This window comes from Stereum hirsutum (assembly GCF_000264905.1).
Source record: "Stereum hirsutum FP-91666 SS1 unplaced genomic scaffold STEHIscaffold_1, whole genome shotgun sequence".
Classification (NCBI taxonomy): Eukaryota; Fungi; Basidiomycota; class Agaricomycetes; order Russulales; family Stereaceae; genus Stereum; species Stereum hirsutum.
The window spans coordinates 595,945-609,245 of NW_006763131.1; the positions used below are offsets into that span (position 1 = coordinate 595,945).

Genomic DNA, 13,301 nt, shown 5'->3' on the forward strand with positions numbered 1-13,301 from the left:
TGAGATAAACATATGGGACTCTGCGAGAGGCCATCAGCGTTCGACGATTCAGTGTGGTGACTTTGTCGAAATATAATGTAGCAGAAGACCTAAAGATCGCTGCTTGCAAGTGTGGGAAAATTGAACTAATGTAGTAGGACGTCTGGAAAACGCGATTCGGGTGTGGAGTGTGGGAGATTAGGCCTAATGTAGAAGGACGTCTGGAAAACGCGATTCGGGTGCCGAGGGTGGGAGAGTATGCCCAATGTGGCAGCTTAAGTGGTTGTAAGACCTGATCCCTGTAGGGACCAGGAATATGATCGGATGAAGGAGAATGCGCTGAGGATATTTTCGTCCCCAATGGTGTAGGACACATCGAGGTGAAGGTCCTTAGGGACATGGTACAGTGCGGAAGAATGCATGAAGGATATCAGGATTCTCGTTCCATAGACATCGCCACTTTCCGGATCCTCGCACCCGCCGGTTGAACACCGTCTACTCTGCTTAAGGAGACTAACCGCTGGCAGACATGGAGAACATTACTCCATGAAAATGCGGACCTCCATATTTCGCGCTTGAGGTCTTCGGGGGCTGTTCTGATCCAGAGGAACTGCATGATCTGTATGATGTCGGTACTTGGCTGGTTTGTGTGGCGCGAGTTGAGCGCCACATACATGGTCAGAGGTGCAGGTATGCGGGCGGAAGAAGTATAGTAGTGACACCGATTTCTGGCACGACAAGGTGGAAACAGTTAAGCAGTATGAGCAAACCCCGTCAACCTATGGTCCTGGTCGTCATTTCTACGGAGTCGTCTTCATGAAATCAACCATTGGAAGTTTGAATTTCGGTTCAGCTCGTAAACATCTGCAGAGGACTGTACTCTTTATCAAGCGGTGCATGTCCTTTGAACGCGCAGCATCCAAGAGAATAGACATGCAAAGTAAGTGCCGCCAATAACCGCCCAATCATTCTCCGTACGCCAGCGCCTCACTCCACTCCGGCCCCTCCAGATCCTCGAAAAATCCAATCTTACACTCTTCGTACTGAAACTTCTCCAATCCATCAAAATAATCATCATACTCCGCGCTCAAGGCCCCAGATAGATCCTGCGCTTCTCCATTGGGAAAGATGGAGGACCAAGGGGAAAGGCATGAGGATCCGGAACAGCGACGGAGAACGAGGAGCAGGGCGTCGAGACGGGGGGCAATGGTGGTGTAATCAGTGTTGTTCACGGTGGCGAAGGAGAAAGTTGACTTGGAGTTGATGGCGAGGTTGGTGAGTTGGTAGGGATCTGTCTGTTCATGGTTCGTGATAGGGTCAATGAAGCAAAAGGGAAGATGCAGGTTCGATGGCAGGGGGGACCATACTTTGAGATTGAACAGCTCCCGCTCGCCCGTACACCAGACCCCATAGACCCACTCATCGTCGTCGTCATTCACTCGCAACGAGCGATAGGTCTGATTCCGGAACACTCGATCTGTAAACAAAAGCGCGATTAAAAAGCGGCATCTTAATGACGTCTGGGTCTGTCCATCTCGCGAAACACGACTAACTAGCATAGATACCCTCCAATATTCCAACATTCCAATACTCTGTGATGGTATGTCTAGGCTCCTCCACTGGGGAAGTCCTATTCACGTCTGTTGTAGTTTGGGTGCCATTATCGAAAGCCGGAGTAACGAAAGATATTGGTCGACCATCGAGAGTGTAGTTCGCCGTGGCACCGGCCAGATCGAGAATTGTGGCCCCTAGGTCGGGCATGGAATAGACATCGGCAGCATTGGTGACGTTAGGCGCGATTCCTGGACCACGGATGAAGAGTGGAATGAGGACATCTATATGTCAAACAACATGAGCGGTCAAGCCGAGAAATTAAATCAGCGACCGAGGAATCATAACTTGAAGGTGTCGAAGAGCGTTCAACAGGGATGAGAAGACGCACCTTCCTGGAACGGGAGCGTTTTACTTGGTTGACGGCGGTGTGAGCCGAGGGCATAGCCGTTGTCCGCTACGCTGCAGTTGAAAAAATGTTAGATATGAAAATCAAGTGAAGAAGAGGACGAGTAACGAACTAGATGATGTACGTATTGTTCGCGATTCCCGCGTCCTCGACTTGTTGAACAGTGTTCTCTACCAAGTCATCCACGGTTCGCAGCGTTCGCAACCGTTGACGATACACATGATCAACCTGAAGCACAATCACTCAATACGTCAACCTTGCTCCAATGCCAACAAACAAACCGAAACACAACACGCACATAACTTAAAACGGTCTCATTCAATGCCTCCAGCTCCTTCAACCACGAAACCCCGCCACCCGGGCCACCCACCGGAACATTATAATTCGGTACCCTGGGTACCACAGTCTCGTTGAACAGCCCGGCGTACTCTGGAGGAGGAATCGGTTCGGTGAATGAGCCGTTGAGTTGGACTTCCATGTGTGGTGCCGTGGGAGCGATGCCAAGGAAGAATGGTTGGGAAGAGGAGAGGGCTTGTTGGAACATGGCAATGGATTTTTGGACGATGAGGTCCATTTGGTAGGTTCCTTCATGATTGATGGCGGCTTCGCCTGGATACATCACGAATGTAAGTGGTAGATAGGAATATATGGAATGGACGGAATAGGGGAATGAGTAGGTAAATAGGGGAATGAGTAGGTCATGGTGATCGTACCATTAGCAGAGAAAGACGAGTTGTAGAACAGGTAAGTATTCGGATCGACTAGGAAGTCTGCATTCGTCCATCCAGCCGCTGGAAGTTGTTGTATGTTGTCAACTTGCATGCCGTTCATCTAGCGAAATCGTCCACAGTTGAGCACTTACGACGGGGATTAAAGACTGTGATAACTTGACTGTCAGACGCACCAGCTTTCCTGTATAATAAGTGCCATACCCAGCCTCCTGCAGAAATATGGGCAAATACTCGCTGTTATGCCCTTTCTCGCAGAACACTTCCCATCCTGAAATCATGATAGCACAAGATCGCATCGTCAGCGCTACACCTCCATCCTCATCAATGAAGGAGGACCCATCACTTGCCTCCATACGGAGTAGACACATACGTCACATTATGGTTATGTGCGTATTGACCCTTCAACAGCGACACTCTCGAAGGGCAACACAGCGACACAGGTGCGTAGAAATGCGTGAATGTTGAGCCTTGTTCTGCAATCGAGGCATGCAGCTTCGGCATGTAGTCGAGCGTCCCGGTGCGGACATCTTGATCGTCTGTGATGATGAGGATGATATTGGGTTTCGAGGGATCGAGAGAGGCCGCATAAGCATGTAGCGAAAATAGTACCAAGCAGATGAGGAAGCGGCTCCAGAGAGAACGCCAGGAGGGTCGTAATACGAGGCTCCTTGGCATTTCCAGACGATGAAGGGGGAAGGAGAGGGGGCATCAACTCACAAACCGCTAGGGAGTACTTATAGCACATCTTGTCCCCTGCCCATCATCGTTAGTAGGAGGCGTCAGCGGACCCGACTAGAGTGAATTGAAAGTTTGCGCCTTTGAGGACGTGCCATGCATCATATGGGAGCTCACGGGCGCTTGAGTTCGTAGTAAAAATACTTTCGAAGCTAGGCGGAGTCGCGACAACTGGTGACGGATGCTATCGGATGCCTACCCATTCCGCTGGGGGACAATGGGTCTTGTAATCAAGTATAGATCGTGTGCCACGTCGATGATGTTGAGCGAGCCCGGGGAAGTAGTGCACTAAGACCCTCAAGCTCGTTTCACGGTCGCCCCCAGGATCGCCTAGTCGGGGACAAAAAAAAAGAGTCAGTGTAACGAAGTCAACGGAACGAATGGGTAATCAGAACAGACATACCTCTCAGGACATGGTTCTCGAGATCTAGGTACTAGCTATGCATGGAGTGGATGAATCCATTCTCGAAGCCAGGAGAGGAGGTCAGAACGGACTTACAGCTCCCATGTGTTGGCTATGCTCAAAGGCGTCGGAAGACGATAACGAAACTCGAACTATGCACATATATAAACTAAATACATAATGTCAAGGGAAGACAGCAATCATCATATGCGAAGTAAAGCGAGAAAGCAGAATAATGACATGTAACGTTATGGTCCTCAATTGCAATTGCAAGAAGTTTTGAGGTTGAGTGTGGATGAGTTACCATCTGCTTAACTTAAAAAACGTGATCCTTCATGAGCCCGTACCTTCCTGGCATTCAACTTCTCGTCTCAGCTGCCAATTCCAGTGTCCCTCCGACGCCACATGGACCCATACCAGAGTAAACGTCGCTCATTCTCCCACCGCAACGTGTACTGTCTTCGAGTCTTAAGTCGTTGAACGGCCACTCCGTACCCAGCCACCAGCTGCCACCAGCTCTGTGACACCTCTAAACTCACCCCTCCTCAGCTCATCGGACTCTCACTGATGGTGGCTCCATACGTTCCATGTCCATTCCCGTTCGCCACCTCATTTTCAGGTATCGGAGACCCAACCCCAGCACCTCCTGCTCCTAGAAGGGGGGTGCGGTCTCCTGGAACACTAGTATCGCGACGTTCGCGTTCGACGATCCTTTGTGTAACGCGTCAGTATATGATGAGGAACAGTCGAGAAGAAATTCCTGCATGAACCGAGGACAGGGCCAGAGAGAACAGGACGAGGAAAAGAGACAGAATGAATTCAGGAATGAACTGATCACTCACCCTCTCATGACAGCCGCCGTCGTCATCCTTTTCGCCCTCTTCTTGCTCTGATTATCCTCGTACCGATCCGTCTCATCCACGATCTCCTCCGAGATGATTTCTTCGATGATGTCCTCGAGGGTTATCACGCCGAGCGCGCCACCGGCTTGACCGGGCGTAGCGCTGATGAGGAGGAGGTGGGCACGGCCGGTTTGGCTAGGTGAGTCGAATAAGTTGGGATTATTTGTGGGATTGTGAAGCGCCACAGACGAAATCGCGATGGCAAGGAGGAAAGAGAGAAAGAGAGAATGTCAGCGCGATTTGATACGAGGACGTCAAAATTTGAAGGATAGGGGGGTGAGTGAAAGGACGCACAAGTAATCCAAGGCCTGGAAACAATTGATGGAAGGTTGGGCCTCTGGCAAAATCGAGAGCTTGAACGACCCGACGGCTTGACTTTTCGCGGGGTCGTAGGACAGGAGCTGTTGATAGGGAAAATGCAGACCACACGGGCGGGTGATCGAGTCCAAAGACATCGCGGGAGCCGTTCATCGAGGGGAAAAGACGCATTGGTTGAAGGAATGGGTGAAAAACACCTTTGAGTTGAAGACAAGCTGAAATGAAAGGAGAGCGAAATACATACCTTCTTAATCAAAAGCAATCCCACGAATGCAAGGGGTTTACCGGGCTCGTGCACCGGGAAACGAGAGTATCCCGACGTGAGGCTATCGTAACGTCGACGTTAGCCGTCAGGATGTGTGATACTCCGCAAGAAACATGCAAGAAATACTCACAGACTCTCAACAGTCTTCGAGTCCAAAATCGTATCCGCACTAAGCGTCACAACATCCTTCATCCACCCAGCCCAACCCGATTAGCCGGAGGGAAAACAAACACACAGACCACAAAACGTACCTTCATCGGCGTCATAATTTCTTCTACGTTCTTCGTGTTCAATTCTAACACTCCGTTCAAAATAGAGATCTCGTCGTCCCTCAGCGGCTCCTCGCCTGTCCTGTGAAACTGCAGGAACGACTTGAGCTCCGCTTTTTTGTACGTGTGTTCTTCGGAGGCGCCGAGGATGTAATCGAGCAGTTTAGCGGTAGGCCATGCGATGGGGGCTAATTTTCGTTTTGTTTTCGAAGCGTAGAGGAGAGGAGGGATCAGTGTTAAGGTGGGGAGATAGGATGAGAACGAAAAGAGAGAAGAAAGGATGACTGACAGAATATGTACATCATGGCGAGTACGAAAGGCGCGCACTTCGCGCCGATTGAGAGACCGTAACGGACACTGACAGCTTGAGGAATGACCCTGTGTCGCGAAATAATTTTCACAAATAAGTATCCTACCATTCACGGCTCAAGAGACCTAGAAAATAGAACGCACTCTCTGTTGATATGACATAACAGAGTGGCAATATATCATGTGTTAGCGATTTGTTGTGCCATAAACAGAATGGGAAAGAAGCGTACCCAAAGATGACTGCCGATTGGGAAAGGACAGAGAAAGAATTCATTCAAAGCATCAGTATAACCCAAAGGTATGAAGACGAACAGACGGGGATACGGACCGATGAGCGTGGTCGAGATGACCACAGCGGCTACACCACCACCTAACTGCATTAGTTTCGTCAGTGGGTGTCTCATGACGCGACATTAAAGTCATAAAGGGACGTACAGCGCTATCCAAGAAGATTGGCAAGCTTTCATTGACAATCTAGACGCGGCACCACACATAGACAAGAAAATACTGAGAGCAAGTTGAGCCGGCCTTGGAGAACGGGGCTTACGACATTGCCAAGCAAGAGAACCTGTGCCGAGTAACAATGGGGTCAGTATCGGTTGATCTGGGTGACTTCAAGAGCAGGATTGTGTTGTACGGAGGATTCGTTGTAGATCCAAACACCACACTAGGAGCATGCGTTCCCGTTGAAGGTAAAGCAAGCATTACTGACACCATACGACGGCAGAGTATCCCTGCAGATGAGTCAACATCAAATCCAAGCTTTCATTTGAAGCCATATTCTGCTTCCAAGAGTGCAAGACAACTCTAGACAAAAGCCAAGAACACAAAGGCGGAACGGGACTCACCACCAAGACCCAATGTCTTCCTCTCGTCAAGAGCCGCAGCACTAATCACTCTCACCTCAGTATTGTTCCAGATATCGCAAACAGCTCACAGTTCAGTAAACACGCACCCTTTTGCGCGTTTCGCTTTTCTACAAGATCCTCCGACGAAGTAGAAAGTACACGTAGATGGAGTTCGTCAAGGCCCATAAGACCAAGAGTCAACCTTCGAACGTCATCGTGCATCAGTACCATGCTACAAATCAGTCCTAAATAAAGACTCACCCCGCAAATACACCACCAATCAGGACCAGCGCAACACTGATGATCAACTTCCACCAAAACTCTGGCGACCCCGGAGCTTCTCCGTGCTCATCTTTCTCCGTTCCAGCTCCTACAGCTGCAGTCAAGTAAGGAACTGCACGGCCCAGTGATACATGCAGTAGAAGTGGAAGAGACCTAAGAGGGGAGCGACGCATGCAGAATAAACAGAAAGCTGAGATGAGGGAAAGGACGAAGGGGCGTAACGACGGTGCTAGCCAAGCGAGGGCGCTTTTGAGTGCGTGTGACGTCAGGACGCGTTCGTCACGCTTGATCACAGTGACTGTTCGCGTCACGGACATGTCGCCAGGCCCTGGGCTCCCCACGTGGAGGTAAAACTCCGAAGTGCTTATTTGTCGCCACATTTTTTGAACCATTTGTGCGCCACTCCTCTGCTGTCGTCGTCGCTGTCATCTCCTGCCTCGGACGCATCTGCGCATGCTTCAGAGCTGTTCTAGACGTTCTCTACTTGGGTGTAAATATTCCACACTACGTCTTTCTCCAACAATCACGTCTAGACCGATATACTATCGCCCAGCTTACCCAGACCTAACCACCGACCTCAGACGCAGACTCGGCCTCAAACAGATAAAGTCTACAAATAAAATGACAGACACACAAGAACAACCATCCTCATTGTCGGACCCATCTACGCTGGGATCAACTTCAAAATCAAAATCTACAACCAGACCAGCTTCTGAGGTAGAGGACTTGTCTACTCGACCTGGCGCGGAGAAAAAACCACGACTTGGATCTCCACTAAAATCTGTGGCATCTGCACCTATCCCAGCTCCAGCAGCCGATCTTGAAAGATTAGAGAATGGCAATCCAGAACTCGTCGTAGCTGCCAACGAGCTCGCCACCATCAAACCCGCACGAACTCAAAAGCAATCCAACAAAGCCGCCAAAAAATCCCGCAAACAAAAAGGCAAAGAACCCGAGCCAGGAACGTCGGAGGATGTCGTGCTGAGGGAGGTCAGGGCGTTGTTGGGCAAGGAAGCGGTGGAGAAGGCACAGGAAGAGGGATGGGAGTTCAAGAGTCCGTTTGAGTTCCGGGAGGAGGTAGAGGTCGTGGTTAGTGCGATGAGTTCGACTGGTGAGCATTTGTTCGAAGCCGTGTTTTCCATACAGTGCTATGCCTCTCCTGCAGTTGGTCACAATATCTACTTCAACGATAGCCTGTTCCAACGGTGACCATACGGCCCCAAGCGCTATTGCTCTATCCAGGCTCTCGAATCATGTGTATTATGCACTACTCTCTATGATTGTGCCTTGGAATCGTTACCTGCTTCATTGTTCATCTGTCAATCTGTCACATACGAAGCATAGGCCCGGACTGTGTAATGTGGCACCAATGTGCCGCATAGGGGGATGCGAACGGACGTTCTGTTCGTCCTCGCATGATTTAGATGCGTGATGCGCACCTGTTTGATATTCTTTCACTTCATCGACATATAACCATCAAAGCTTCCCACTAATCTCCTCCCTTTCTCCCTTCTCCTCAACATAGGCGAAGCCCTCGCCCTCGTCCACCCCTCTTCATCATCTCCCTCGAAGCCCCAGGCCAATCCTCACCCTTGGGTCCTCATAGTTCCCTTCTGCCTTCCTGGAGAAACCATTCGTGCCCGGGTGTACCGTTCGGCTCGGCTACACTCCTTTGCAGACTTGATTAGCGTTGTGAAGCCGAATGATGAATTGAGAGATATGGAGAGAGTGCGGTGTCGGTATTTTGGCAGCTGTGCAGGGTGTCAATATCAGGTACGGTTTTGTTTTTCGTACTTCGGCAGAGACTGTACACTGCGGGAGAACATATCATCACTCACGGGGGATATATTTATATACACGACGTAGATGTTATCGTACGAGAAGCAGCTGGAGCTAAAGCAAGACGTCGTCGTCAAAGCCTACCAGCACTACTCCGGTTCGTTTCCCCACTTCCTACAGTCTTATAATTCCCTATTTCCTCCAATCCTTCCCCGATCACACTTCCCTCCGCATTCCCACCCCCTATCACTGTCTTCCGAAGTTAATTACCTTACCTACTCCAGACCTTCCCCCAACCTCAATCCCCACGATTGAATCCACGATCGGGTCACCCCTTCAATATGGCTACCGCACGAAGATAACGCCGCACTTCGACGCGCCGCCGAAGAAACTTCAGAAGAATGTGGAAGGTAGACCAGAAGGGAGGCCGGATTGGTTGAATATCGGGTTTAATAAGATTGGGAAGAGGACGGTGCTGGATATCGAGGTGAGTTGCCTTCTTTCTTCTATAATTTACAGTTTGGGCGTGGCTTGTGGGCAAGACGATGGAAAGAGCGACATGGCTGATACTGATGCTGATTCGGTATGCGATGTGGTAGGAATGTCCGATTGCGACACCGGTTATTAACGAGGAGTATACGAAGATGCGGAAGACGATTGAGCAGTGGGTCTTTTATAGTCATCGCCTTCTCTTCGGTAGATAGAACGCTGATTTACTCTGTACAGAAAAATATACACCTACAAGAAAGGCGTTTCCCTCCTCCTTCGTGACTCTCTCGAGATTCCACCTCCTAAAGAGCCAGAAGTCCAACAACCTACAGAATCAGAGCCAACTCCCCAAGAACCCACAGAAACCTCCACAATATCTTCTCTCACCTCCGCCCTAGAAAAACATGTCTGCATCACTGACCACAAAGCGACAGTCCGCGAACGCGTCGGCGATACAGTGTTCGACTACACCGCAGGCTCGTTCTTCCAGAACAATAACTCTGTCCTAGTCCCTCTCACTTCCTACGTTCGGGACGCCATTTTCCCACCCTCCTCCTCCGATCCGGATCTCCTTGCCGCCGCGAACAGCAAAAAACCGACGAACTTAGTAGACGCCTACTGCGGCGCCGGCCTCTTCGCGCTCACCCTCGCCCCCTACTTCACTCACGTTTCCGGCATCGAACTCTCGACCGCCTCCATCGCCTCCGCCACCTCCAACGCCGCTATGAACTCGCTCTCGCATGTTGCCACGTTCCTCTCTGGAGACGCAGCAGATATATTTGCGAAGGTCCAAGGGTTTGAGAGGGACGAGACGGTGGTGATCATAGATCCACCACGGAAAGGGTGCGATGAGAGGTTTTTGAAGCAGTTGATCGGCTTTGGGGCGAGCAAGGTGGTTTATGTGAGTTGCAATGTGCATACGCAGGCGAGGGATGTGGGGTGGGTTGTGAGAACGACGGCGGAAGAACAGGAGAGAGGGGAGAGGAAGGGGCGGTATGTGTTGGAGAGTTTGAGAGGGTTCGATTTGTTTCCCCAGACGGCGCATGTGGAGAGTGTGGCGGTTTTGAAGCTGGAGGAGTGATTCGCGTCATTTACAATAATTTATTGTGTCAGTATATGCGGTCAGATGTTCGTTCTCGAACTGGAGCACACAACTCTGCCACAACATCGGATTCCGCGTCGCCACACCTTCTACCACTCTTTCTGAGTCAGAGTCAGAGTTAGAGTCAGAGCGACATCTCCACGCAACGCATTCTCTGTACCACCCAACCATGGTCCGTGCGCACCTCGCACTACAGCTATAACAACCTGCTCTGGTCTCTCCGATGTTCCCCATCTCTTGTGCTCGGGCACGCACATGCGGCAGTGAAGTCTCGACTGAGCCCATGTCTTTTGCTGATTGCAAATTACACATCCGAACCCGTCTATTAGCTTTGGCTTTTAGCAATTTTTCGACAACACCCATACCGTGTGCTTTCTTTCTTTGAAACTTCCAGTGTACCTTTCGAAGAGGTACTTATCGCCTATTTTGATCGCGGTGATGGCGAGTGTGCCGGAAAGTATTGTCTGTTTGTTTGTCTCTATTTTATAGTATGTGCTTCCAATCTCGAACCTCAGTAGTTGTACGATGATCGGCACGTCTTTGGGACAAACGAAGATCAACCGTGATGAGGATGTGGGCACATAGGTTGTCGAAATTCGTCTCGAAGTCGTGAAAACAAGAATTAACAAGAACGCTACTAAAGCTCCTCCCCAGCCATCCACTTGTTGACGAGGTGAAGTGCCTCCTTGGGCTTATCCAAAGGAACCTATTGATTTAACATCGTCATCATACATAGTCTCGGTATCAGTTATGCGTCACGGAAATCTTCTGAACGTATAATGAACCACACACCATATGTCCTGCTCCTTCAATCGTCGCAAACGTTAACCCCCCGCTACTTCTCACCTTCCCGGCCACGGCCTCGCCTCCTGGAATATTCCATTCCCCCAACCCCTCTTTGCGCCATTCATCAGCTCCGCTCCATTCCAACGCTCTGACCCATCTCTCGTTCCCGACCCAATTACAGATCCAGTCGTAGCTACCTACGTATATGAGGGCACGGATACCGTGCTCGAGGAGGGCTGCGACGTAGTCTTTGGAGGGGTGTAGTTCGTCGTTTGAGAGTGCGAAGAGGGTGCCTACGCGGTTGGAGCAGGAGGACCAGTTACCGGACGAGGGCGAGACACCAAGGGTGGAGCGGACGGAGGGTTGCGAGAGGTACTGCGCGATTGTGCTATGTTGTTTTGCCACATAGATAATCATATTAGCTTGATAGGTCTCAATCGGTTACGGATGTACCATCGAGAGATGCAGAGAGGGGAGGTAAGAGGTTAGCAAACGTACACAGTGATAGGATAACACAGAGTTTCCTCTATCGGACCCTCGCACGGCTGGCTGATATCATAGTAGTTCAGTCCCGTGCTATCGAATGGGTCCATAAGCTCTGTTGTGCAAAAGCTCATGGCCGCCTCGCAGTTCATCTCGTCGAACTGGGTGATGCAAGAGGATTGAAGCCACGTTTCACAACGGGGTATCTATGCAGTGAAAGAGGTTTGTGATTAGGTGTTATAAGGTGCGGGGAAGGGGAAGGGGACGGAGGGTGTGATGGGAAGAGACGATCCGTACGGCTTTTTTCATACGGACACAGGTGCTGTGTACACAACGTTGTAATAACCCTTATTAGTATAATCCTCGTACAATTCAGAAAGAGGAAAGGAAACACACCCGATAGGAAGGACAGGGTCGACAGAGGCAGGTGTGCAGGTCATGTCATAGTACGATGGGGTCATGGTGTATGGGTCCGTCAGTCCGTTTCCTACGAACAAAAAGAGACGTCATATCACCGAGGTATGAGAGCATATAAGAAGGGCGTACCAATTATGACTGAAGTCAAATTGATGGGAGTCATTTCAGCAGCTATGAGGTCTGCGTTCTGGTCATAGACTGCCGATGCGAAGACCGGGATGTAACGGCCCTAACGAGGTGGACCGGGTCTAAGTTTGAGTATTCCGTATGTAACACTCAGCCTAAATCTAGACGTACAGCATATGATTCGCCAGCCATGTGGAAAGCGCGTCCTTTGAAAGACGGAAAGTTCTCGAAGAAAAGCGAGACGAATGCGGCGATGTCCACCGCTGCCTCCTCCGTCGTACTCTACAGCACTTTAATTGAATATGTGCAGATAATGGGGAAGAGCAGTGGAGAAGATCGATACACACGACAGACTCTCCGTAGTCGGCGTATGAAAAGCCAACGCCGATGGGTTGGTCGACGAAGAAGACGTTTGCGTTCGAAGTCCAGGATTCCTCAAAGTACTCTGTAGACGTAGAGTTCACGACTCTACACGGTCCTGCAGTATCATAGTCAGAGACGGTACTGTCGCGTGAGAATCGAACCCACCGAGCTCCATATACAGTCCCATGGAGCTTGAGCAACCAGGACCTGTCATTAGAATGAGTGAGCTTCGAAGCTTTGAAGTCGCGAGAGACATTAGAATCTTGAGAGGGTGCGTACCTCCATTCGTCCAGAATATGACGTCGTCCTTCGCAGGATCGTTTCTACTCTCAAAAAAGTAGAAGAAGATATGTCTCGCCTCGATGTCGATGTAACCTGTGTACGAACTTCACGAAAGTCCAATCGAGCCACCACAGGCCCTATGTTTAGCAGAATTCAACCTCACCATCTTTCAAAGTAGAAACAGCTCACGAGACCGTATCATCACAGAAACCATCTGTCTTCTTGATTCTGGCACTATGTTTCGGGAAAGCAGGGTGGGTCAACGTCGTGAACTCATCTGTGCTCAGCGCACTCAGAGAATCTACAGGCGAGAAGAGACCACTGTCGTAAGAGCCGTACGGCCCATATTCAGACGCGAGCTGAGACTTGAAAACGGCTGAGCGTGCTGCTACAGCACTGCTTAGGCTCAAAGAAAGTAGCAGAGAGGGTGAGAAGGGGATGAACATGGTCGTGGCCTGCGCGCACGAGTGTTC

At 50.3% G+C, this 13,301-nt stretch overlaps 4 protein-coding genes across 4 annotated transcripts; 1 reads left to right on the plus strand and 3 right to left on the minus strand.

The window, feature by feature from the left end:
• Positions 1-944: 944 nt before the first annotated feature.
• Positions 945-3,345, minus strand: STEHIDRAFT_126811 (arylsulfatase precursor; the record flags this gene model as incomplete). Its single annotated transcript, XM_007298444.1, has 9 exons — positions 945-1,274; positions 1,347-1,456; positions 1,533-1,814; positions 1,922-1,992; positions 2,052-2,167; positions 2,238-2,548; positions 2,653-2,770; positions 2,844-2,938; positions 3,018-3,345. 9 exons carry the CDS (start codon positions 3,343-3,345, stop codon positions 945-947), a joined length of 1,761 nt encoding a protein of 586 aa, XP_007298506.1.
• Positions 3,346-4,353: 1,008 nt separating this feature from the next.
• On the minus strand, positions 4,354-7,174 carry STEHIDRAFT_46391 (DUF21-domain-containing protein; the record flags this gene model as incomplete). The annotated part of the gene is made up of 13 exons (XM_007297936.1): positions 4,354-4,519; positions 4,651-4,845; positions 5,005-5,111; positions 5,273-5,354; positions 5,424-5,479; positions 5,545-5,750; positions 5,852-5,940; positions 6,184-6,245; positions 6,307-6,345; positions 6,419-6,439; positions 6,720-6,760; positions 6,827-6,921; positions 6,981-7,174. 13 exons carry the CDS (start codon positions 7,172-7,174, stop codon positions 4,354-4,356), a joined length of 1,353 nt encoding a protein of 450 aa, XP_007297998.1.
• A 326-nt stretch (positions 7,175-7,500) lies between these two features.
• On the plus strand, positions 7,501-10,390 carry STEHIDRAFT_116988 (S-adenosyl-L-methionine-dependent methyltransferase). Its single transcript, XM_007298445.1, has 6 exons — positions 7,501-8,112; positions 8,527-8,774; positions 8,868-8,937; positions 9,065-9,267; positions 9,380-9,444; positions 9,507-10,390. The coding sequence occupies exons 1-6, from the start codon at positions 8,100-8,102 to the stop codon at positions 10,348-10,350; spliced, it is 1,443 nt and encodes a 480-aa protein (XP_007298507.1). The 5' UTR covers positions 7,501-8,099; the 3' UTR covers positions 10,351-10,390.
• Positions 10,391-10,846: 456 nt separating this feature from the next.
• Positions 10,847-13,283, minus strand: STEHIDRAFT_116990 (serine carboxypeptidase). The gene is made up of 11 exons (XM_007298446.1): positions 13,018-13,283; positions 12,826-12,932; positions 12,712-12,753; positions 12,531-12,661; positions 12,355-12,465; positions 12,187-12,286; positions 12,037-12,127; positions 11,938-11,962; positions 11,656-11,846; positions 11,164-11,545; positions 10,847-11,077 (listed from the first exon to the last, which is right to left on the minus strand). Exons 1-11 carry the CDS (start codon positions 13,272-13,274, stop codon positions 11,009-11,011), a joined length of 1,506 nt encoding a protein of 501 aa, XP_007298508.1. The 5' UTR covers positions 13,275-13,283; the 3' UTR covers positions 10,847-11,008.
• Positions 13,284-13,301: the final 18 nt, after the last annotated feature.

Coding starts and splice junctions, on each gene's coding strand:
- STEHIDRAFT_116990 (XM_007298446.1), bottom strand. CDS start 13,274: ATGTTCATCCCCTTCTCACCCTCTCTGCTACTTTCTTTGAGCCTAAGC. Junction 12,933..13,017: donor TTCTGTGATGATACGGTCTC/GTGAGCTGTTTC, acceptor ACTTTCGTGAAG/TTCGTACACAGGTTACATCG. Junction 12,128..12,186: donor TTTGACTTCAGTCATAATTG/GTACGCCCTTCT, acceptor TTTTGTTCGTAG/GAAACGGACTGACGGACCCA.
- STEHIDRAFT_116988 (XM_007298445.1), top strand. Junction 8,775..8,867: donor GTGCAGGGTGTCAATATCAG/GTACGGTTTTGT, acceptor TACACGACGTAG/ATGTTATCGTACGAGAAGCA. Junction 9,268..9,379: donor GGACGGTGCTGGATATCGAG/GTGAGTTGCCTT, acceptor GCGATGTGGTAG/GAATGTCCGATTGCGACACC.